The sequence below is a fragment of the Phallusia mammillata genome, chromosome 8 (assembly GCF_965637545.1).
Source record: "Phallusia mammillata chromosome 8, kaPhaMamm4.hap1.1, whole genome shotgun sequence".
Classification (NCBI taxonomy): domain Eukaryota; kingdom Metazoa; phylum Chordata; class Ascidiacea; order Phlebobranchia; family Ascidiidae; genus Phallusia; species Phallusia mammillata.
Window position 1 is genome coordinate 3,918,369 of NC_137259.1, and position 25,717 is coordinate 3,944,085.

At 36.5% G+C, this 25,717-nt stretch overlaps 2 protein-coding genes and 1 long non-coding RNA gene across 4 annotated transcripts; 1 reads left to right on the forward strand and 2 right to left on the reverse strand.

Moving 5' to 3' along the window:
• Positions 1-456: 456 nt before the first annotated feature.
• On the reverse strand, positions 457-2,157 carry LOC145204348 (uncharacterized). Its single transcript, XR_013853473.1, has 2 exons — positions 1,495-2,157; positions 457-1,272 (listed from the first exon to the last, which is right to left on the reverse strand). It is a non-coding gene; the product is annotated as an uncharacterized LOC145204348 (long non-coding RNA).
• A 168-nt stretch (positions 2,158-2,325) lies between these two features.
• On the forward strand, positions 2,326-12,209 carry LOC145204346 (uncharacterized). Its single transcript, XM_080076855.1, has 14 exons — positions 2,326-2,554; positions 4,070-4,274; positions 5,133-5,237; positions 5,296-5,368; positions 5,448-5,545; positions 5,761-5,862; positions 6,305-6,489; positions 6,994-7,216; positions 8,337-8,555; positions 9,181-9,270; positions 9,765-9,825; positions 9,892-10,034; positions 10,647-10,838; positions 11,688-12,209. The coding sequence occupies exons 1-14, from the start codon at positions 2,403-2,405 to the stop codon at positions 11,862-11,864; spliced, it is 2,025 nt and encodes a 674-aa protein (XP_079932981.1). The 5' UTR covers positions 2,326-2,402; the 3' UTR covers positions 11,865-12,209.
• Positions 12,210-12,249: 40 nt separating this feature from the next.
• LOC145204347 (putative G-protein coupled receptor No18) lies at positions 12,250-24,044 on the reverse strand. Of its 2 annotated transcripts, none has more exons than XM_080076857.1 (13): positions 23,567-24,044; positions 22,755-23,383; positions 21,166-21,387; positions 20,350-20,453; positions 19,288-19,399; positions 18,488-18,631; positions 17,823-17,986; positions 17,288-17,463; positions 15,989-16,167; positions 14,585-14,690; positions 13,993-14,069; positions 13,248-13,326; positions 12,250-12,563 (listed from the first exon to the last, which is right to left on the reverse strand). In XM_080076857.1, the coding sequence occupies exons 2-13, from the start codon at positions 22,893-22,895 to the stop codon at positions 12,445-12,447; spliced, it is 1,623 nt and encodes a 540-aa protein (XP_079932983.1). In that variant the 5' UTR covers positions 22,896-23,383; positions 23,567-24,044; the 3' UTR covers positions 12,250-12,444. The 2 variants fall into 2 exon arrangements, with proteins under 2 accessions (XP_079932983.1, XP_079932982.1); XM_080076856.1 differs by having other exon boundaries at positions 23,563-24,044.
• Between the last annotated feature and the right edge of the window lie 1,673 nt (positions 24,045-25,717).

Here is a 25,717-nt window from a genome sequence, read left to right on the forward strand (position 1 = left end):
GTTTAAAATCTGAAGCTTTTATAGGCTACATAATTCGACAGCGCAAAAATCATTTTTAAAGCGGTCATGCCCTGCGTTCGCTTATGATGCACGTCTCTCATTTTCGAGGTTATGATTAGATTTAAACGATATTTTGTATGCCTTTACTAGATGTATTTTAGAGTTGACCTGTAAAAACCGTTTGCGTTTACCTTAAACCGTTTGTCATCTGGAGCTTTTATAGGCTACATAATTCGACAGCGCAAAAATCATTTTTAAAGCGGTTATGCCATGTATTCGCTTATGATGTGCGCCCCTCATTTTCGACGTTATGATCAGATTTTAACGATATTTTGCAAGCGTTTGCTGAATCTTGTTTAGAGTTGCCGTGTAAAAACCGTTTCCATATACCTCAAGCCGTTAGTGGTCTCAAACACGTTAAAGCCTGTACTAATGAAAATGATGAAACACCAAATGCACAGTGAGGACAACACTTTATTGATGGAAAAAGCACCTTATGAACCCAATTTCCACACTTCAACATTTTCAAGTTGAGCCCCATAGTTATATGAAAGCAGAAATAAATGGGAAGAGAATAAATAATTACATTCACAGCAATTGGTTGATTGGTCAGTTAAAACCTGCATTTACAAGTACATAGTACATACTAAACAAGGATCTTCAAGTAAACAGACTAAAATAAAACAAAAAGGTGAAACAATATTGTACAGCTGAAAATGTAATGATTTGCTGAATTATCAAGAAAATTAAACCGGATATCATGTGAAAATGAGGTTGAACCACACAATTGTTACAACATGCTATCATGCAGACTACTGGTCAAAACTAGAGGTTCTCAATTGATGTCTGATGAATCACTTTTACTGTCCGATTCTACATCAGAGTGCAAAACATTCTCAGAATTTACATGAGACCATAATCACCATGGAGGTAAAATAATATCAACGCCTACAAATGTTTGAATACAAATTCTTAATTTGGGTATAAGAACTAATAAATAAACTTGCAGGCAGGTAGAACAGTGGAAAAGAAATAACACATATTCCGATTTGATTCATGTAAAACTAAAGTATGTGGTGCATATCTCGACATACAATTTTCTCCTGTGAGGCAAGTAACAGGTTGTATACATCAATGATTTTGCTGACACTTTAAGAGAGAGCTGTTTTTGTTGACAAAATTCTTCCGCAATGAAAGACTTTCTTCAATTTTTTTGATATGGAATGTTCCTGTTGATTTTTTCAAGCTTTAAACATTTTTCCAGATGGTGAACTGCAATAAAAAAATAAAGATAAAGTGTATGCTCATTTGACTTGACAATTATGGGTTAAACAAAAGAGGCTTGAGTTTAGTCACCAATAAGCAGTCAAGTGTTATAAAACAGAGTTAATATTCAATTTTGGGGGTTTTAACTGTGCTAAAATTCAAAATAACATCAGCCAGAAATACAGAAAGAGTTGAGTTTAGAAAGGCAGTAACAAGGCAGCCACTTACTGTGAATCATTTCAATTCAAATCCAATCTACAAGTCCCTCATATGACAGTGTGCTGGTCCTCACTTTGCTTCATATAAAGGTAAGAACTGGAAATTCTTCTCACTGAAAGGTCTCTTTGCATTGCTTCATTGCCAGAACCTTGATGCCAATCAGGTACTTCAATATTGATTCTTGGCTCATTTTAGTGTTTAACATATTCATTTCACAGCTTAGAATGCATTTGTTTTTGTCTTGCTGTTTAACAATTAACTGCCATTTTGATATAAAACTCAATTTACCTGCGATTATTATCACAGCAAAAATAATATTTGCCAATAAAAAACAAATTTAATGCTCCACTGCCATTACCGATAAAACCGTCCGCAATCGGGCTGTGTTATAACACAGGTTCTAAAGATTCTAATCCCGCCCGATAAGAAACGCATTATTCTGCGTAACACAGCCGATCTTAATCGGGCACTTCCAGACGGATCGGGTGCCTAGACTTCTTTCACATGTGGGCCACTAGTAACTAAAATACAAACTAGATCAAAACTAGACGTAACATAACCTACACAATGGAATATTAAAGATGCTAAGCCTTATGTATAGCGATAAGTTTTTCAAACATCAATATTTGTTCAGTAATTCAAAAAATAGTTTACATTTACCTTCTGCTCATACGACACTGAGCAAAGACTTGAACATCGGATGAGGGAGCGGGAACGGGCTGAAGATTTAGTAAATTTTGAGTTGCAGCAGTGTTACAGTTGTTTTCCACCTTTGCCTGTTTTTGTTTTGTGTTTAACCTAAACCAATACTTAACCAGTCTTGCATTTGGCTGATTGCATTAACTATATAGGCACTAGTATTAACGATACTTTTTACAGGATCTAGCTTATTTGGATTGAAGCATTTATTTGCAAACATGGCATCGAGCAAACTGGTCAACTGTCAACGCATTTTCTGTCACGCAAAAAATTGCTCTGCCCTCCGTTGTGCTACCGAACATCGTTTACATGCCAGCGCCGTTGCGGCCTCAAGTCAAGTTAACAACAAGATGACGCCAAACGAAATCAGGTGTGGTGAAATTCGTAATTAGGGATGTTCAAAGTAGAATAATTGGGTATTCTAGAATAATTGATGCGAATCTAGAATATCGAATCCAATTCTTATATTATTTTTCACTGAGCAATCATTAATCTTGACAACAACTAAAGTAGTCCAGTTTAATACATTATAAAACATATTTTTCATTTATAATGTAAAAAAAAACCAAAACAAAGAAAAACACTGGGAAAAAAACTTTGCACAACTGCATTGAAACTAAATGACCCAAAAGCCACTAAGCCAGAAAAATTAGCATAAGGTTAAAAAATAACTTTTACAATTTTATTTAGTGATTATTATTGCCTTCAGTAGAAGTAACTATGTTGTAAGCATGCTGTGGTAATTTGATTTGTTGATGGTAGAGGACTGACATAGACTCCCTAGTGTACTAATATATAACGTTTGTTAACCTAAAACAACTGCAAAAACAGGCACCCTAGCAATGTTAAAACATTGAGTGATTTTGAATTCCAATTAAACTACCAGCGTTTTTGCAACACAAAATGTGAACTTTGCGGCGTGTACTAACTGCATTCTTATGTTTGTGTGGGGTTAAAAAATAATGCAAACGTCATATGTTATGGGATTCCATCACTGCTTTTGCGATATTAACAGACAATCCCATGCTTCCAATCGCTGCCTAACGCCATGCCCATTAAATTTTTATTGTGTCGGAAAAAAGTTGAAAACAATTAGATGCTGGTAAGACGTTGCAAAAAGTCGCCGATATGTCATTTAATGGCATAAGCATAAACACGTGATCAGATGCGTAATCGTTAATTGTGCCTCCAACGCACAACCGTCATTATGGCGTTGTTATAGCGACTCGTGACTTGGCGTTAAAACTTGTATGGCGCTCACTGATTTGACGGCGACGATGCACTTGACGTCTTTGCAACCGGTACAATGACCGGGCGTCGACGTAAAAGCGTAACACATGTGTTTACATTTTTGCCAACGACGAGAGCACACATTTATATCGGTTCCAATTACCCAAAGGATTCGTTATTCTACTTTGAACATCCCTATTCGTAATCTAATTTTTGTTTAGTTTTCGAGGCTTCTTTGTGTGTTATGTCATAAGAAAAAACTATGATACAATTACACCAGGTCAATTGATGGCGTTATACCAAATCAGCCTGTCACCAAGTATTCCTATGTGGCAAGGCATACGCTAGAAAAATCTAGCCTGTGGTGGGACTCGAACCCACGACAGGAGTTTTCTAAAAAAAATTATGGACAATATTTTTGAATTACTTCTTATAATTGCAATATTATCTATGTTGGCAATCATTTGTTATGTTTTTTTGTGTTCAAATATGTTCTGAAAAAAGCCATGTTAGTGACAAACTTGTGGCAGACAGGTTGATGTCCTTGATTTTTTTTAATGCCTTTATATGTTTTGCAATTTAATTTTGTGTTTAAAGATGTTACCTCAAGTATAAGTTGTTAGGGTTAGCATGTATAACAAATGATTTTTCTTAGGGGTAAATGGGAAAGTGTTAGTGGAGCAAGCTCAAATCTTTCTTTTGACAAAGAACAAATGACACATTTGCTGGATCACGACAATCATGAGATGCGAAAAAAGTTTCGACGTTTCATGAGTGACCCAGTGATGACCCCCAAATATAACATTTCATTGGCGGAAGAACGAGACATTGCTTTACAACGGCTCCAGAGAATTTGTGATGTAAATATTTGACTTAATTTTTGACTTTTTTAGCCCAATACTTAATTTGAGATTTATAGCCAGGGTTGCCGTACCGTCCTTATTTCTAAGATTTGTCCTTATTTTGAAGGGCTACGTCTTAGAAAAGTTCGTTGTCCTTATTTCTAAGAAATGTCCATATTTTTGACTGGAGTCCTTATTTTGTCTTATTTACAACAATTACTAGAGTCAAGTCCTTGCTAAGTAAAAGTAACTCTAGACCTGAGCTGTCATGAGATGCACTAAGTATTTTCTACGAACATGGAACAGATTGTTTCTGGCCAAAATATTACAAATATTATGTCATGACTCGTATAAATGCAAAGATTTGTTCAAAAACGCTTGTTTCGTTTCGCATACAAATTAAATTTGTCGGTTGTCCTTATTTTTGGTTTCAAGTCGATGGCAACCCTGTTTGTAGCCAATACTTAATTTAATTTCAGTTTTAAATTCTTAAATCTTAACACCATACATACAAATCTTATTAAATGTGTAACCAGTTACCAGATTTTTTCTTTTTGCAATTTCTAAACAAGAAATAGGCAACGGTTTTACGGTTCCTATGCGAGTAATTGGCTTTTATGATTCAACGGTATCTGATTAACTAGATTTTGTGATTTAACAGTATCCGATTAACTGGATTTGTCTGCACAACATTTGACAAAGTAGTTTTTTGTTTAATGAAGCTTCTTATTTTACATAAAATTATACTATTAAAACTAAAATGATCAAATTTGCTTTCATTTATACACAAATATACATATTACTGTTCATATGATCAGCTTTTGCACTATTTCCTTTCAAAGCATGCCTAACATTCAACATTTTTAATATTTTTAGGGTGGTTTTATTTCAGTAACCGATTTTTGGCACAACCCACTCAGAATATTTGCAGCTCACGAAATCTCAGCAGTAATTGATCCAGCAATGGCTACAAAAATGACTGTAAGTCAATGTGTTGTTGATCTCAAAAAATATTTTTAATCTTAAACATTGTGTTCAGGTCCAATTCAACTTGTTTGGAGGAACTGTCATAAAGCTAGGAACTAAAAGGCACCATGACAAACTTGTTAAAGGTGAAGTACAATCTAACTTTTATTTATTTTTTATAATGTGTTTTTGAATGCATAATATGACTTGTTAATTTTTTTTCAGGAATTGACACTTTGCATGATATTGGCTGCTTTGGCCTCACAGAGTTGGGATATGGAAATAATGCAGTTGAAATGGAAACTACCGCAGTATACGACAAAGTAAAATGCTATTAAAAATAAAATTTGTAAAAATTAAACTCTTTTTTTCAACAAAAAATTTTGTGTGTGACTTTTATATGAATAAAATTATTGTTAAATACAGTTATGTTTAAGATGTTTGATTTTGCATGTAGATAACTAAAATAATTATGGCAATTCAGGTTGCTGTCAAAATGAACTTTAACAGCAATTTTTAAAACTTTGTTTCTGTGTAGGCGACCCAAGAATTCATTATTAACACACCAACTACACTTGCTCAAAAATACTGGATCACCAACGGAGCAATTCATGCAAAACACATAATAGTTTTTGCTCAAGTAAGGAATGTTTTACACAAGCTTTGTATGGCAAAGGCTTATACCTGGCTAATCAGCTATTGTGATTGGCTGCACTGTTAGGAAGGGATGTATTTGTAAAGTGATACCCAGTCCAAAGTCTGCTTTTATTGTGTACTGAACATATTAGCTATGTTCAATTCTAGGCTACACAGTAAGCAATTTAAAAGTTGTGCCATTGGAATGTGAATTACAATTCTATTGCCAGTGTTACAGCATCTGGTTTCAAGTTTTATATTAAACAACATATATTTATGACATTTATATCTCATGTCACATTGTCATTTTGAACAGTAACTTTTAAAGTAGGTAACTTCTGGCAAATAACATATTCTTTACAGTGGCTGTGTTTTGGGCAAATCTGCCCTTTTTCCAAAGTGTAACTAAATCTAATCAGTTTACATTAAAATTTTTGTGGATGTAGCTTGAATTTGAGGGCGAACAAAAAGGAATCCATGCTATCCTTGTTCGCATTCGTGATGAGGACATGAAAGTAATGCCAGGTGTGCGTGTGGAAGACATGGGGCATAAGATTGGCCTGAATGGTGTGGACAATGCAAAATTGCTGTTTGACAATGTTCGTGTCCCAAGAGAAAATCTTCTGAACAGGTAAGTTTTTTGGTGAAAATAACGGCCCAAATAGACGTAAAAAGCGACATGCTTTATTGTTCAAACGTTTCGGCAAATGCTCATGCCATCATCAGTGATATGAAGGCTACATCAATTGCACGTCTATTTGCGCCGTTATTTTCACTATTAAACTTATGAACAGATCCGTATATAGTGTTCCAAGGTAAGTTTTTAATGTAAAAAAATAAATAGGGTTCTTACAACAGGTTTATGCAATTGGGTTCTCACAACAGGCTTATGCAACCATTAAACAAAGGTTGCATTCTTCACAAATGTTGAATTGAATGAACTGTGCTTGCTAAACTCTTTTGGAACCGAGACAGCGAGTGCCTTTAATTTTTCTTGCTGCTGAGCAGATTAATGTGTCTGTTATCAACTTTTTAATGTAATAGTGCAGCCAGCTGTTCAATAATCATGTTGATTACATTTGAACAATTAAAGATAGCATATTATCTCCCAAATCACTGACCTCTCTATTTTCAGATACTCGGATGTCACTGAGGATGGACAATTCAGTACTTCAATCAAAAGTAACCGTGCCAGGTTTTTAGTTGTGGCCGACCAGTTGCTGTCTGGTCGAATCTGCATTGCTTCCATGTCTATGGGCGGCTGCAAAGCTGCACTAACCATTGCCCTTCGATATGCTGCCACAAGATTAACTGTTGGTGCTAAGGGAAAATCTGACACCGCAATTCTTTCTTATCAGGTATATTATTACTGCTTTTCATAAGCAACTTGATGTTTCTGACAATGCTTTCAAGTGTTAAGCAGTGGCCCAATGCCATTTCCAAACGGCTAATCAGTTAAAAACAAGCAAACACTGGCCTGTTATCTGTGTCCAGTCATCAGTGGGGGATGTAAATAACAAGATATTGCCTAATGCCTTCACACCTGCTCGGTGGTATTAATAGTTCTTCAGTGCAAAAAAAAGTTGCATATAAAAAAAGTTAAAGAAGCACTTTTTAGAGCAGCTAAACTGAATCAAAATGAACTGTAGTGCAATCAATCAATACTGTGCACATAATAAAGTTTAACATTACATGGTGATACGCATGGGCGCAACTAGGGGGGCAGGTTAGTCGGCATGCCAGGTCCCTTTTCTATCGACGTTATTGCGTATAACGGCTCTCTTGCAGCGCCGAAAACCCGTTCGTTCGCATCAAAGATAAAAATAACTTTCAAATGACAGGACAAGGCGCCGGCACAGCAGTAAATCGCTTCATCGGCATGTATTGCGATGGTAAAAACGAAGTTTCTGCGATGTATTTATACAACAACCTAAATAACCGCAACAACGATCTTTGTTTGAAAACGTATTCACATGTAAACACACACAAAAAATGTTTATCGGCGTGTTTATCGAACGAGTTTATTTGTTACGAAACAATGCCTTATAAGTTTAAAACGTCAATATACTATCACAATGGACTTTGTGACTTAAAAGTGTTACTTTTTTACGGCATTCGAAGCCGTACTGGTCCAATCCAACGACGAATCCCAGTTTTTTTTAGATTATTAGTGTAAATTCGCGTCGGACCATTCGATCAACCTATGATACGCACTTAGCAATTCAATCGTTTTTGGGAAAGTCGTATTGGTAGTTCGTTGCCTGCCCCCCTAATTTTCCGCTAGTTGCGCCACTGGTGATACGTCTAAACTGCATTTTTGCCATAAAAACTGATTGTAGCATTGGTTTCCTAAGTTTTGTGATTGGGGTTTTGAATGTTAGAACTGTAAAGACACTGATTGAATTTCAACATTTTCACCATTGTAACAGTGTTTTGGCTATGTAATCTAATTTTTCTCAACTGTTTTTTTTCTCCCAGTTGCAGCAACGCGCTCTGCTGCCTCTTCTGGCCAGGACGTACGCCATGAACCTGACACTAGATTACGTGAAAGAGCAGTGGGCCGCACAGACAAACGCCACTAACCCAGATCCTGTTGAACATGCGAAAGTTGTCATATATTGTTGTGTCATAAAGGCTCTTGTTGGTTGGCATGTTGGAAAGGTGTCGAACATCACTAGAGAGCGCTGTGGAGGCCAGGTGTGTAATTTTGCTTTTTTGCATGTTGCGTAGTATTGCCATACAAGTTTCGTCGACATTTAACCAGATTTTCGAAAGTTACAAAAATTGTGATATCATCGTATTCAGAAACGTTTTTGGTTAACAAAAAGCTTAGGGTCGTAACAAATAGCGTGAAAATTGACATGTTTCTATTGGTGCTGCGTTTGACTTTTTGTTTTGTGCGAAATATAACACAGGGAAAAGTCTTGCAGCCATTGCGTTTAACACGCAACAAAGAACCAAACAGTCACTAGGTGGGGACAGAGAGTTGTTTTTCAAACACTTTATGTCTTTTTTTGGTTTGTCTTACTTTCGTCCATTATTCAGTGACAAATAATTTGGTATTATGCGGTCACAACGACTGCACCAACTCGAAAATACAAGTAAAGATTGAATACTAAGACTAAGATGTTCCAAAACACGAACCAATTGAGGACAAAAAAGCTGGTTTGAAGCATACCAGTGCCTTATGGTCAACAAGCGTTCGTTATCTTAAAACCCTTTGGATTAATATTTAAATGTATGGTTTACGTCGGCTTCGTTAGCGGCTTTTTTTGTTGTTGATTTTGATACTTGCACGATTTCAAACAAATTATTTCCTCAGGGATACCTAAGTTGCAACCGTTTCGGTGCGCTTATTGGATCAGCTCATGCCGCTATGACTGCCGAAGGTGACAACAGTGTTCTTATGCAGGTTTGTCAAACTTTCATGTTTTACGTAAATCCTCAACCGAAATGATAGTTAAACTCAACGTTGAAGAGACAAGTTGTAAGGTTATAGAATTGACATTAATGGTAAAATACCAAATAATTAATGATCAGGTTGCAATGGTAGCAATGTACTCTTGTTCAAATTGTTTAATTGTGTCCAATCTGGGTGAAATGCGAAAGTTTGTATTTTTTGTGTGTTCTGGTATATGAAACTGGTTATTCTGCCATATTTGACCTTTATACCTACTTGTAATATTTGTCAAAATAGCAGGTTACTCTACACAGCACTAGTGTTTCAAAGTCAAAACTGACCAAGTGGTTTTATACTGATTCTTTCAAAGATTTTGTTTTTTGGCCAAATATTTTCTTGTTTCCAATCAACCTACGGCTCATTACGCTGAATCAAATCATTGGAGATATTTGGTCACTTAAGAAGCTTTGTGTTAAAAAACTTATGCCAATCATATTGTTTTTTAGAAAGTGGCTAAAGAAAAACTGGGAATGTTCCAACCAAAGCAGCTGACTCCAGTCCCAGAAGGTGAAGTAGCCCATACACCCTTATGACGTAAGAACCGAAAAAAAGTCATGTGATTTTTACTTACAGATCTGAACAATGACGATTACTTGCATTTTCTTTTGGAGGCTCGGGAGACAACCTTGTTTTCAGAATTAGCGATCAAACTTATGCAAGCTGGTAAAGCGGGGCTTTTTGAAACTTGGATGCTTAAGGAAAGCGATTTGGTCCAGGTAATACTTTCTTTATAGAATCAATTATTTGATACATAATGACTTTTGAGGTGATTAATAAAGTGTAGTTTGGGAAACACTAGAAATCAAATCACTACAATAGAAAACACGCTGTAGTTAGAGTTGTGCACCGGTAGAGAAAAGTGTTACATAAATCAAAGCGCGGAGAAAAAAAATCCACAAAATATAACCATTAAAAAAATTGCCAAATAAATTTTTGTCTACGGTTAAAGTAGGTCGTTGTTAGTACATAATTAAAACTCTTTTGTTTTAAGTGGTGGAATACATTGTAATCCGATCAAAAGGTAGCCTCTATGTGAAACGATATAATATACATACAGTAATCTTCGGTTAATCCGCACCCGATTGGACCACAAAAATATCCCCGGATTAGACGAAGATCCAGATTAACTGATGTCGATTAGTTAAAGCTTTACCACATTACAAATCATTTGTACCTCAAGTTTTGTCGGAATTAGGCGAAGATCCGGATTAACCGAATCCGGTTTAACTAAAGTTTGAAACAAAACCCTCTTGTTTGTACATTTCTATTCGATTGATCTCGCCAATCAATACTTTACAGCCGCGACCTAATAATTCATTTTTTACCAGGGAGCGGCTTATGCATATGGAGAATTGCTGATTAGCGAAAGGGTAAAAGCTGTTATTGATTCGCCTGACACCGATCCGTCTCTCAAACCGATTTTGAAGGAATTGCGAAGACTTTATCTCCTTGATGCTGTATTGGGAGATTTGGGTTGGTTCGCAGCCAATGAAATGATGACACCTGCTACAGCTAAATTGGTACGCTTACCAATAACATGCTATTTATAAGAATATTCAATTAGTAAGCATGTATCTCATGTTAATCCTTGTTTCAGGAAATTATGCGTGGTTTAACCATAGATCAGTGATTTTCAATATTTTTAGTAACATACCCTTAAATAAATTCATCTGTGTTTGAATGCCTTCGTGGCATTACCATCCTTTTTGAACCGTTTTTTTTTTTCTTCTTTTATTATTCAGATTTTTTTCATTTTTTGCTTTGTAAAAACTCACTGCAATTTTTTACACATCTAGGGGAAAATGCCATTATTTTCCTTTTTATAGTGTAAATAGGCTGGTTTTGAACTAAATGATGATCACTTACATACGTAAATATGTTGTTTTCTTACTGTAATTTTCACTAAATTTGACCTTCACTTTTGCTTGGCACTGAACGTAAAAAATAGTATACAAGGGCATACGTTCATGTATAATAGTGATTTGCCCGTTTGACATAAACCTAATGCAGACGGACCAAACCCCTGTTTGTCACACAAAAAGCACAGATTAGCTTTCAAGAGTGCATGTTTGGCAACACAAAATCTAACCTTAAATTCAGCGACAATTGTACACCACCCAAAGTGTTAAACACAATTCGCAAAACGTAACGCAAAATCACAAAATCATGACGTATACCAGAACCAGTGAAGCTGCGTCAAGTTCGATCTTAACCTGGCGTTTTTTTGCTCTCCATAATGTTTCAACGTTGCGCAGCTATTTCCGACTTGGTGATTGTAGTAATGCAATACTATCGCTAGGTATCTTGCAACCAGCAAAAAACAACAACTTGTATTGACTAAAATTTGTAAAGTGTTCAATTTTCCGCAGGTCAACGAAGCAACTGCTGAATCCTGTCGTGAAATTGCACCACATTCTCTCCAATTATGCGATGCATTTGATTTGTCAGATGCCATGTTGTCAGCCCCCATAGCAAGGGACTGGGTTGAGTACAATGCTGGCGACAACCAAGGAGAAGTTGAACCAGTTCCTGAATCCAAGCTCTAAATCCAGTTTCTTGTTTCATTTGTTTCCGTAAATCTCACATTTGCAATTGGAATCGGTGCTGAGCATTTTTGGCTACTGTTCCTAATTTCTTGTCCAAGGCTCCTTTTGTTTAGTGAAGTGATTTATGCACAGTCATGTGGCTACACTGGTTGCTAACAGTTGTCTAACTTGGAATATTTTGTTTGCATTTTTCCAGCAGTTCAAGCCCAGAGTGGTTCCGATAAAGTGATATGGGCGGCTATCGGTTGCGTTGAAGTACTAATTCCGATCTTGTATGTTTTTCTAATTTTGTTTGGTTCCTAACTATATTTTCTTGCGATTACAATAAAGATCCTTATAAGCGCATTTAGGCGTTCTGGATAGCAACAAAAATGTCGTATCTATCCAAGAGTTTCTCACGGTAAGTTCCTTGCTGGTCAACAAACCAATCTTCAAAGTCCAAGGTAAGCCTAAATTTCTTCGGTGGTCCATTCACTCCACTATGCTAGCCGGCTGTGTTCCGATGTAGAGACATGAGGTGGTTTAAAACGTACAGTTACACCCGCTTTACATGTCAGCTTCTGGAACATAACAGCACCAGCTACAATTTTGTCGTTTGCTGGTCCGAAAATGACAGGTTCTCTTGGTTTTGCGTTTCATTTTCTCTTGTTTGTCTCGTCTTTACTTCTTCAGAGAGGTCGGAAACCTTTGTCAATTGTTCTGTTTTGGTGCAAAAGGTGGCATTAAACCAGGGGTGTCCAACTCGAACACACCGCCGTGTCAATTTTGGTTTGAAAAAATATATTCGGGTGCCAACGTTTGGTACTTTTTCCCAAGCATGTCTTAAACGTAGGGGCTCAATCCAAATATTTGGCTAGTATGTAGAACCCTAATATATGGTTAGAAAAAAATATGTCGTGAAATGCGAGTAAACTTGTTTTTGCTACTCCAGAAACCTTTTATTCTGTTTATGCGACGCTAGATACAAATAGTTTGCTACAAGGCTTAAGTTTTTGTCATGAAACGATCAATTTAATTAGTGGGTTGTGTAACTTTATTACTGATAATCTGTACTGGAGTTAGAATCAAGGCCAAGAAGAATCGATAGAAATAAATGTAATTGCGTAACAAAACCTAATGTGTACCATCTGAATGTGCAAAAGTTCGTGTGCCATTTCAAATGCTCTGCGTGCCACCTGTTTGACACCCCTGCATTAAACGATATAAATGCAATTTTCATAGGTAGCCTAACCTATCTCTTCAATGTACAATCTGTACTAATAACCCAAAATTGTGCAGAGCATTGGTAAAATGTTTTTTCTTGATAAAAAATTACTTTTACTTAGGCAGTTTTTTTTCTATAAAGGGTGATCTGATTTTACAAGTAATATTTTGTTATCGTACCTGAATCGTTTCGACCAAAATTCGACAATCCTCCATTTTCGGCCATTCCAGGAACTCCACTGATTGTAAAAACGCTCGTCTTAAAAGGAAAGAATAGCCAATATTTTAAAATTGAATACGTTTGCAATATATATTGTACAACAGTGACACCAATTGACAGTAGAAACCTGGGTTAAAACAAAATCAGTCAGTTTCAGGTCACGGAATAGATATTTTATCCAAATGGCATCTTTGGTTCATTATTTAACTCAGTGGTCGGCAACCGCCGGTCCGCGGGCCGGTACCGGTCCGCGAGGAGTTCGTTACCGGGCCGTACAATTTTTCAGGTTAAATGCTAAAAAACATTTTGCCCATATATCCTGGGGATGATAAACCAACTTAAGCAATTTTATTGCTAAATATTTGTAGTTTTTTGAAGACCGGTCCGCGATAAAATTTTAGTTTCAAAAACGGTCCGCAGTGCAGAAAAGGTTGCCGAATGCCGACCCCTGATTTAACTAACCCATTGTTGTCAATTTTTAACTTTGACTGCAACATAAGCCTACTGTTCTATAAGCAAAAAAAGTGAGCAAAATAAACTCAACTAAGTTATAGTATTTCTTTTAGACATTTTTGATAATTAATAGGCTACTGCATTTTTTTTGATTTAACAAATTTGTTTTTTGGTAAACTAGCAATCAAGGAATCAAAATAAGCATTTAAATTTTGAGCACCCTTAGCTATTGCATTCTAAACCACTTTTTACCTTCTCATGCGGATATCGACTGATAAAAGATTCTGTTTTATCACGCTCTTCGAAAATCAATGACAATGGGGAAGTTGCTGCAAAAAAGTAGAATCAAAAAATAGGCAGTAGTTCTCAAACTGTGCGTCGCCAGCACGCCCTGGTGCGTCGTTTCAATTTTCCAAGGGCGTCGCAGAATAGTTCCGTTTCATGACTTTTTGTTGTTGTAGCAATAAACACAACTTTGATAATTAAGTTTCCTCATTAACTTTTATTTGCTGGTGCGTCGCAAGTCCGGAAAACTTTTCCAGGGGCGTCGCAACAAAAAAAGTTTGAGAATCACTGGATTAAGGGAATAATTGAACATAATCAACTTATACGCAGTGTTGCAAACTGCAAATTGATTAAAGCCAAGTTATATGTTCTTTTTTACGATCAGTGAACTTGCAATGCTTTTTGCTTTAAAATGTTACGAATTAAGAAGTAACAAAAACAGCACAGTGCAAAATATTATTTTAATTTGTGAAATGATCGTGGACAAATAAAACAATTTGAGGATTACTTTGAGACCTCAGACTCGGGTTTGACAAACACTAGTTCGCGATAAACATACCTTTCACAGATTTTGCTTCGGCTGGATCAGGTTTCTTGCCCTTCTTGTTTTCTTGGAAGTTTTCAGACTCAGATTTTTCGTTGCTGCCTTCGTGACTTGAGTTTTCCTGCACAAGTTAGATGGTTAAAAAACAAAAAAGCATTACCGTAAGTCACTATTTAACCTAATAGTTTTCTTAATCTTTTTAAGTTAAAGTATAATCAAAGTTTAGGCAAACACAACCAAAGTCTACATGTAATAGAAATTAACCAACTTATTGTTACGAGATAGCTAGGCTCTAGAGCAGGGGTGGGCAAACTACGGCCCGCGGGCCGCATGCGGCCCGGCAAAGGAGTTGATGCGGCCCGCCAAATGTTGGGAAATTTTAAAGCGAAAGTTACCGAGCAACGTTGAATAGTATTATAACCACAGGCGTAGTTTTTAAAAACTACCGGGGATGTTTACGTGCTTTAACCTGTTGTTTCTGCCACGTTATCATGCACATATTCACTTAAAACAATTTCTTCGTTCGATAAAAGTAAAAGCTATTCACGTTTTCAAATACAGCCCACTTTGTACTGTTGACGGCAAAACTTTGGTCACTTTGGATCAAGTTTAGGTCGTTGCAGTACATTGCAACCGGACATTAAATACGGCTTTAGAGTCGTTAACACAAACCACACCACACTTAAGATGGATACTAAAAGCGGCTTCCACATAGCTGAAAATATACTATGCTAACATTTTGGGCTAAATCAGGGGTGCACAACCTGCGGCCGTACGGCCACATGCGGCCGTGGAGACGAGTTTGTGCGGCCGTGACCATGTATGTTAAAATACATGTACAGGCTGCCATGACGTAACTAAAAATATTTTGCCAAATATATTGATTTTTAAACTGCCAAAAACAGATTTCGCGAGACAGAAAAAAAGATTACCGGCCTAAGAACCACATACGCCAGGGTTTTTAACCGCTTATTGTGTGCAAACAATGCGAAAAAACGGGCACCGCAATCGTCACAATACCGATCATGACGTCATAAACAGCTAGCTCAGTTCAGCTAAACTTATGCACCAAGTTAGAAATTATTAATATGAGCATTTTAAACGGCTTTGAATCGTATATACATGATATAAACCTAATTTTTACACTAGCTATTTTAAAAAAACAGGTAAGTAATCGGTGGCTGTTGGTGAAATACTATGCGGCCCGATAAGATTAGGAACTTTTGAATGCGGCCCTTGCACTGAAAAGTTTGCCCACCCCTGCTCTAGAGCCTCATAGACTTCATTTTGTGTCCAAAATAATACAGCGGGGTTATGGAAATACACATAAATTGCCTGATTTCTGCAAACTGGAGAGCTTTAACGCAAACTTGATGGGCCAAAATGAATTTTAACCAGCAGACAGTGCACAATACTCACCTTGAGTTTATATTTACGTAGCAGTTTCATTTTTCTCAGACTGCCAAAATTGTTTCTAACCGAGCTTGATCCCCCACGTGACAAAGCATTAGACCCATCACTTGACCATGCAATTCGTGGTAATTTCACCATAGCTTGACGTCGTGAAAAACTTTGCATTTCCCTCAACTCGTCTGAATCTGTATGTAGTGAAAATAAATAGTTCATGTTTATAGTGGCACGTTTTCACTTGTGGCTATAGGTGGTTATAAAAGTGGTTCTTTCTCCGGGGTTTGTGGTATGTTATAATATGATTTTGATCACCAAGTGTCTAATGTTCGATTACATTCTTATATTTAGTTAAAACAAGGACGACCGAAAAGAGAGTGAATTTCCTGCGAAAAATATTTTTAGGAAATCATAGTTCACCAGGACCATTAAAGGCGTCATACCGAATCAAGCCTGTCTCTCAAGCATTCTCATATGGTAAGGCACAGACTAGAAAAATCTAAATGTTTGTATTTAGGTCACTGAGTTTAAATAAATTGTGTTTGATTTCTACTTGTGGCAAACAATTAATTTCCAAGATAGTCCTACACAGGGTTTTTTAAGGTTTGGTTTGGGTGACCGCTAAGTAGTTTTAAGAGACCGCAAGTGTTTCATTTAAATACCAAAAAATAGCCATATTTGCTTTTTGGGAAACCGCTGGAGAAATTTGGGGGACCGTTTCGGTCCCCCAAAACACCTTAAAAAAACACTGGTCCTACAAACTATTCTGGCAAGTCTCTGCGCTATTATTGCTGACGGTGATATTTTCCTAAGTTCTTACTTGGTCAAAAGTCTAGAATGAAATACACGTACTACAGAGTTGGAAACGAATTAACGACATTTGTAAGAAATGTGGACAATAGGGCGGAAGGAACAGGGCAGAAATCGCGTGTAGGCAGTGGTGGGATTCGGTTGGTTCGCACCGGTTCTATAGAACCGAGATCAGGGAACCGGTTAGCATTACTGATTACTGTCAATGGATTTTGTAACAGAACCCGATGTAAAATATGACTTTTGTGATAGAACCGGTTGATGAAAAATTTGAATCTCACCAGTGCGTGTAGGCCCATAGCTTTCGACAACAGTGAACCTATTTTTGGTTTATACATTCGGTTTTCGTTTATTGAGACATTTGTTTAGATTTAATAACATATTCATGGACGGCAATTGCTCAAGATTTTTGCGAAATGACCAAACTGGCATTTCACATTTTAGGAATCATAAAACTCATACTCAAGAGTTTCTACAGACTTTGTAATTTCTGTGACTCACTTAGATGTTCCTCTTCATCCACAGGGACTTGGCCTGGTCCCTGGTTTTGGCCTGCTCTTTCCAGTTCAAGGAGAACAGTTCCTCGGTTGCGCAATAAGATGTTGACGTGTTGACGTAAGTCGCTTTTCGTCAAGCTGTAGATAAATGGATTTACTGCGCTGTTGCAATACGCGAACCTGAAAAAATAGAATAACTTTAAAATTAAAATTGTACCATGTAGAAACTTAAAATTGAAGAACTATTTGCAGACTTTAAAAACACACAAATATTCAAGACAAAAACGCACTTTGAATGCAAAACCTTATACAATAAAATGCAAATATCAATGAGTTTTGAGTTTGACGTGAAATCCACTTAAAAGAATGAAACAATTTCGGTAGCTAACGTCAAAATAAATGGGGACATTTTAGAAAAACAAAGAATTTGCAAATGTTGCTTAACTGTTTATCAACACCAGAACTGTTTATTTTTTTCCGAATGTCTAATAAACACGTGTAAGAAACAATTTTTTTACTGGATTAAAACTTTCACTTGCCATTCGAGAAACTTGAAAAGCAGGGGTGGAACACAGCAAGTGGCACAAAACGAAGTTATCACGTAGGTTTGAAAAAAGGGAAACCAACAGACGATAAATGCACCCAATACTATTCCTGTCATAGTTTGTATCCTTTTCTGTCTTTGCAACGTTACTTCTCGAATCTAAAAAAATAAAGAGTTATTTAAATGTTTAAAAGCAAAGCATTACATGATATTCAGCTGTAGTTTATGGTCATTTGTGACATCTAATAGATTTGATGAGATGTAGATTTTGAGTATATTTTCTACAAACTGGAATTGGATAATGGCCGAACTTATATCGGTGGTTCCCAACAAAAAAGGGAGGAATTTACTTAAATTTGTATGTGTTGTTTTCAGATTGACACTTGGGAATATAACCGGTGAAGTTGATAAGATCCAATTTTAAATGATCTTTGTATGTTTTAGCATCTATTATGCAGTATATTGGGGAAAAAAGAAAATGTTTTGGTTTGTGAAGTGAGGAACTAGTCGATAAAAGGTTGGGAACGTCTGGTCTATGCGTTTACACCAGCTGCATTCATAGAACTAATAGGTCGAAATGAGGACTCATTGTACGCATTCAGGCGTTGCCGCCCATCAACCGATGATAAAAATAAAACAAACAAACAAACATAGGCTAACCTGGGAATTGTCCGCCATTTTCTTGAGCAGCCAAGAAATCCTTCCATATGCCACCATCATGATTACCAAAGGAACATAAAATGAACCAGATACGCTGTAAAGAATGTACCACATCTCGTTCGAATGCGAACAAACCGTTGGATCCTTTAAAAAAAGTGCGCAAATTGCAGTTTGAATAGTTTTACAATTTCGTTGGACTAAATCAGGGGCCGAAATGCCCTGGTACCCGTGTCGAGGTAATGTTTTATGGTACGCCAAACGATTTGCGATTATATTTCGAAATAAATAATACAATATACGTTGCTGGTTTTTAGCTTGTTATTATGTATGTATAATATTTCGCAAAACTCATCTAACACGTATGAATCTGTCTGTTTTCTGATTGCCAATAAAATCATCTGTCATAAACTATACTTACGCACGAAAACGTTGACAAGCGACGTCATTACCATTTTGACACAGCAAGGAATTAGCAAAAGATACCCGATTGCGACTCCGAATCAACATAATAAATCCATAAGTGATTAACTATAAGCTGTTTGTTCTCACAGGGATGTGCGTTTAAATCTCGTTTCGGCGTTAATCTTTTATTGATTGTGCAATCTTTTTAATTTCAAAGCGTGGCAAATAAAAAATTGAATTGAATTGAAATTCAACGAGCAATTAATAATCACTAGAATGGCCTGATCAGTCCCAACAAACTAAGAAACTCAGCAAAAAACGAACTCAAAAATCATGCAACGTTCTGGTATATGCACGAGTTACTTAATAATGGTGGACTCTTGAGAAAAAGTACTTACTCCTTCGTCAGATAAGGATTTGGAAAAAATAAAACCAGGAATGGAAACAACTCCAGACCAAATCCAACCAACAGCCACCATTCCAAAAATTCGCTTATGGGAACACATGCGTCTATCAAATAATATCAAAAAACTTGTATCAGGTGAACCTGAGATTTTCCGCATATAAATGCAAATTTGTTGGTAATTTTGCTTTCAGGTTACATTTTCAAAGCGGGGTCAAAACAAGTCTCTAGGTAGGGGGTGGGCAACCTGCGGCCCGCGGGCCCCATGCGGCCCTTCATTAAAGGTTGTACGGCCCGCAGAGACGCTTGGATTTCAAAAGTACTGGCAAACGAGTCCGATTATTACCTATATTTGAGCTGATTAATGCACCTGATGCTAGTTTTCTGCGATCTGGCAAAATATGGCTAGAATTAAATACGAATGAATTATACTTGTAGTTAAGGATATTTGGTAAGAAACAAAGCAAAATCACTTTGTGTTATGCACATGTGCGGCCCGCGATCTAATTTTTACATTTATAATTGGCCCTACAGTAACAAAGGTTGCCCACCCCTGCTCTAGGTTTACTCTGTGGCTTGTTTGTGTACAGCGCCGCTTTGTTTTACGGTAAAAAGTCCAGATTTAAGATTGGATGGTATAGGAAATTGGAATTAAAAGTAGAAAAACAGAAGTAGCGGGGCATGGTTGAAAAAAATCTCGTATTTTTTTCTAATTCAATGGAAAGTTTCAATTTTACCAAGTGTATATATAGTTTAGTTTATCTTACCTAAATGAACTAATTTTTTTACCTAAATGAAGTAACAACCGTTTTTTGTGGGTGCCTATTGTATCTTCTGATTGAATTAATATGCAATCATCGAACCACAAAGACCCAAGTGGAAGTTAACAACTTTGTAATAAACACCCTGTTAATATTATCCTTAGGGAGACGATTGAATTAATATGCAATTATCGAATCACAAAGACCCGCAATAAGAGGTTTATAACGTTGTAATAAACACATGTTATTATTATCCTCAGGGAGCTATGAAGTGCAATACTTGGTTTGAACTATACCTGTATCGGATTCCCATGGTAAACGCAAAGTAACGATTGATGCTAATTAGACACAAGTTCCAGATACTAGCCGTGCACAGAAAAATATCGATAGCAAGATAGACCTGCAAAATAGATTCATTTCAATTTTCTAATCCAATTGATAAATACACCAAGTTTTGTAATTGCAGTCGTTTAAATCAGGGGTGTGCAACCTGCGGCCCGCGGGCCAAATGCGGCCCTTGAATAAAGGTTATGCGGCCCGCAGAGACCCTTGGATTTCAAATGTACTGCCAAACGAGTCCAAATATTATGTATTTTTGAGTAGATTAATGCACCTGATACTATTTTTCTGCGACCTGGCAATATGTGGCTAGAATCAAATGCGAATTTTACTTGTAGTTAAGCAAATTTGGTATGCTACAAAGTAAAATCACCTTGTGTTATACACAGGTGCGGCCCGCGATCCAAGTTTGGCAGTTGTATTTGGCCCCACAGTAACAAAGGTTGCACACCCCTGGTTTAAATGATTGAGAAACTCTTGTGACGTCATATAAAGAGCATGTGTCGTCATATTAGCTGTGACGTCACAAAAACTCGAAATAAATTGTGTTCTTTGATAAAGTGGTGACTGAAACATTTCGACATAAAACAGTCAAGTCGACGATGTGTTGCACAACAGCGGTACTGTCTAAATTTTTTGTTAATTTTGGATTTAACAATGAACATGTTGTCTCGCGGTTTGTGTTTTAGATATTCCAACATATAGAGATATAGTAGAGATTAACCAGCTGTATATTAAAAAAAAATACTTATACCACAGTCGGAAACCCTCACCTTACATAGAAAGGAACCAAGTGGCCAATATCCAAGTTTTTCTCTTAAAACGCTGCACGGCAGGACGGTAATCGCTAGAGCGAAATCAGAAATGGAAAGAGAACAAAAAAATATATTTTGTGCTGTCCTTAACTTCGGATATTTTACAACTGCAGTGATGATAATCCCGTTTCCCACCAAAATTACCAAGATGAGTAAAACTGCCAATGTTACAGCAGGTGTCTGCGATAAAGGTACAAGGTTATTAGGCATGTGATGCACCTTTTGCGTGCAAAGGGTGTTTTGTGTAGGTTACACACTGGTAAAGGTGTTTTAAAGTGCCGTAATCAGGTTAACTTGTTGTTGAAACCCATAATTTAGAAAACAAGATAGGCAATAAATTTTTCAGCGTAAACAGTACATTTGTAAAAATGGCAAATCCTACAGAGTAACTCAACTGAATGTTTGCTACCTGGTTATTTTCAACATACTTTTTTGGTCGGCATCCGATTTTGTTCCAAAATTCGTACCCTAACATAAATGCCTTCGTAAAACGCTAGCCAATCAACTCATATTGTCAACATAAGGGTTTGTACGCAAGGGCTTACAATTGAAGCATTTTAATCCATCAATTTGCAGCACCTGGCCACATGTGTCGCCGACAGCAGTTCTATGACGTAATGCGCAATTTGTGCGTTGCGTCAAACGTCACTAGGAGTGACGGCACAATCGAACGGATTTGTGAAGGATGAATTCAAGAATTACGTGGTTTCATCAACAAATCGATATTTTCCTTTGTTCGCAATTATATATCATCATTATTAATCAACCGTGTATTTCCAAATTATAAATAATTCTACATATAATTCATCGTTATACATTTTGCCTTTGTACTTGCACTACATTAAGTAAATGTTCGGGAACCAATACCACTTGCCTAACAAGTCAAGACCAACTAGTAAATCGTTAACATTGCAGACAAATGAATATTGCTAAATTAGTGAACACTTTTGTGTGGAAGAAATCTCCCGCATACAATAAATTGCAAAAGAAACATTCGCAATTGTTTCGAATCAGTTAAATATTCAGACTAGATAGTAAACCATCTGCAAAGCATACATCCTTTCTTAAATAACAGAAATATATATTTCGCTGTATAAAAAACAGACATAAATAGTTTCTGTAAAAAAGCAGACAGGCATGAGAATGCCAAAAAAATTATATTGCATGCTATGCTGTTGAACGGATTTATGCTTTGTAAGTTTTTTATTTAACAGTGTATACATCCATGAATTAAAAATAGCTTTAAGCCCCACAATTAGATACGGTATGATATGGTTGTAATTTTGATGTTTGAGGTATAGGAATTAGTTTGTTTTGTACGTGTTTCAGATGTAACAACTTTTGTACAAGTTTAAACCACCGCATTAATACATTGGCCAAATACAAGCTTTTCATATTAGCGAATTAGCAGATGTGAAATGCAATATTCGTCCATAAAATTAGCAACAACAAAACTCAACTATTGTAAAAAACGCAGAATATATGCAATGATTTAGTTGTTTACAGATACAAAAATTCGTGCCGCAAGATCCAAAAACGTTTCTTACCACTGCTGATGGCCCAAGAACGTCCTCATAATCTTCGTAACCACAGGAAAACTCCGTTGGAGTGTTAGAGGTAGAAATATCGTAGTCGTTGTTGCTTATAGTAAAGTTAAGGACTGTCTTTTCGAAACGAAACTGCGCCATTTAATTCTTTCTCCAGAAACGATAAAAAAACAACTATAATAATTAGTAAACAAAGCAAAACAATACTGGTACATGTACTGCAAAAGTTGTTTTTCAAAGTATTGTTAAATGTTTTTTTACCTTTGCTGATATATTGGGAACTCGTAACATTTAGGTTACCGTTTTTATCAATCTGACCTAAACGAGTCGATTTAACTACGAAACTAACCCTAAACTATCTTCAACAAACTTTATACATGGTCTACGATGTATGTATCTTGTGTAGCTTGCGCATAAATGTCAAGTCACCTGCAGCCTACTTACGATATCTTGACCACTGCATACTTCATTGTTAATATAGACCGGTAATTAGAAAAAGGGGCTTTTATTTTTCGTTTTGGTCTTATAACGCTTTTTGTCGTTGCTCGTATTCCAATCTGTGCAATGAATTACGATATTTCATAATGAAGCCTTTGACAGGAAATGAATTTTTCACAGGCACTTGCTCCCTAAAAAAAGGCAAAAGACTATTAAGTTTATGACTGGCTGGTCAAAAAAATCGATCTAGCAATTCATTTTTTAATTACAATATGTAATGATTATTTGCACTGTCTTCAAAAAGGAACGGTCCTTATTTTACCAAACATTACAGATTTAAAGAAATGCGATTTATTTCATATTATCCTACCTACGGGCGGATAGATTTCCAACTTAGTCCACAGATTAAGCTAAACGATTTGGCGATCGGTCCTGACGGTTTATAAAGTCACCATCTATTCATTGTTGCGTGTTCATCTCGCACTGACTGCACACAATATGGCTAATGAGCTGGTAATGTAGGGCTTATCTTTCCAGCTCCAAATGAAACATTTATACCATTAGTTGAACACATATCTATCAAAAGAGTTTCGTAGTACATTTATTGAAATTATTTACGATCGCATAAATTCAGCGCGGCTGCAGGTTGTGCAGCCCTGGATTAGACAGACGCCGAACACGGGTCAGCTGTAGAAGACAGGGTTGTTAGTATTTCTTATGTACTTGCCAGTGACACTTATTGCTGCAAAATATCTACACGACTGTGTGAAAGTTTAACGTCACGCGATTACTCCAGTTTTAGAGGACATAAAACTTTTGGTAAATTGTACAAAGCGCATATCTTCTATTTTGATAGTAGTTTTTAAAAGTTGGGCTTAAGTCCATAACAACATGGTCAGACTAAATAAATTTGCATTTTTTTATCTAATATCGATAAAATGGGGCATTTTTTCGAAAACATATGACTACTTTTGGTACACGTTGGCGGTTTTAACTTATGAAACAATGTGCTGCGCTGAGTAATAAGCGGGCCAGAAGCCGGTACGAATCCAAAAGTATAAGCCCTAAACCTTGTCCGAACCAGACTTTTTAGAAGCAAATGTAGTTGGACCCGAATATTACATTAACCAACGTTAAATTACGATATAAATGTAAAGTCGGGCCCAAATTAAAGCTGTTTTAGTCTTGCATTATACTCCTGTACAAACTTAGTTTTGTTGTTTACCAAAATAATGTTACTGTCTATCCACTTTCAATTCTAGATTCCTGCTTTTAACGAAATACCAAGCATCGTCTGCGTTTTCATGATTTATATACAGGTCTTGGACAGATTATGACGTCATTGCACCTGCAAAGGTTGCGTAAAACATACGTAGGCTTTTATGTTGAAAGCAGGTGCTGCACATGCAAACCTATTTCCCTTTATGTCAGTATGGATTGCTCGTAATCCTGAAAATGAAAGCTGTGGAGAATTCACTGGCTACAAAGTGATGATTTGACAAATATTTCAAAAAATATATTTCTCATTGTTTTTTTGACTTTAAGGAATCACGTTGTTAAGAAACAGAAACCTTTGATTAAAAACCTTGGAAATATCTTGTTGATGTTTTTTGTGGTACGAATATAAGACCATACGTTTAGCATAATCTATACCTGTGGTTCTCAACCTTTCGTGGACCGTGGTCCCCTAAAAGTAACTTTTCGACCTCGTGGCCCCCTTCAAGTAACCCTGTAGGACCTGTGGCCCCCTTAAAAAATGTATATGACAATTTCATGTTGGAGTTCGGTACTAATTTCGGCTTTAAACAGGTCGAATAGAATAAACAAGAATCCGTAATCGTAAAAACCTCATGCAATATAGACAAATAGTATGTGAAATAGTCGATTAAATTAGGGAATAAAGTTAACAAGGAAATGGATTTTAGTGGGCCCTGGTTGCGAACCACTGATCTATACACTCGACGTCGGCAGGTGCTTTGATTTCAAACCAAATCTTGTTGAATGGTGTTTGCAAAAACTTACAACAGACAAAATACATATCTGTAAATTTCTAGGTTATAACATCGAAACAAATGGCGTATTATTCGTTAGGAGAAAATAGCGGCTGTCGATGATCTTTTTGTATGATGAACAATCATAATTTATTTATTTCAAACATTCTCCCTCAGTATTGATTTTACCAATGTTTGTTAGTAAATAATCAGCTTATGTATGCGAGCGAGAAAATAAAGTAATTGAGATCATTTCCTGGCAGATGAAAATCACATAAGAGCTAATTTTATAAGGCTGCTGTAGAAGTTGCCGAATATATTGTCACTTCATTTACTGAAACTACGAGATCCTTAATGGAAAATGCGACTGTTCATAAACTTATCTTGTTAATTTGTTTTAATTAAATTAAAGTAGACACTGTAAGGTGTGTAGCAACTTAGTGTTTGTGCAAAATAGGCTTCAAAAACACGTAAATATCCAAGCTGCAATTTAAAACTGGGTTCTCCCATGGGTGCCGTAAAAGTATTAAAACA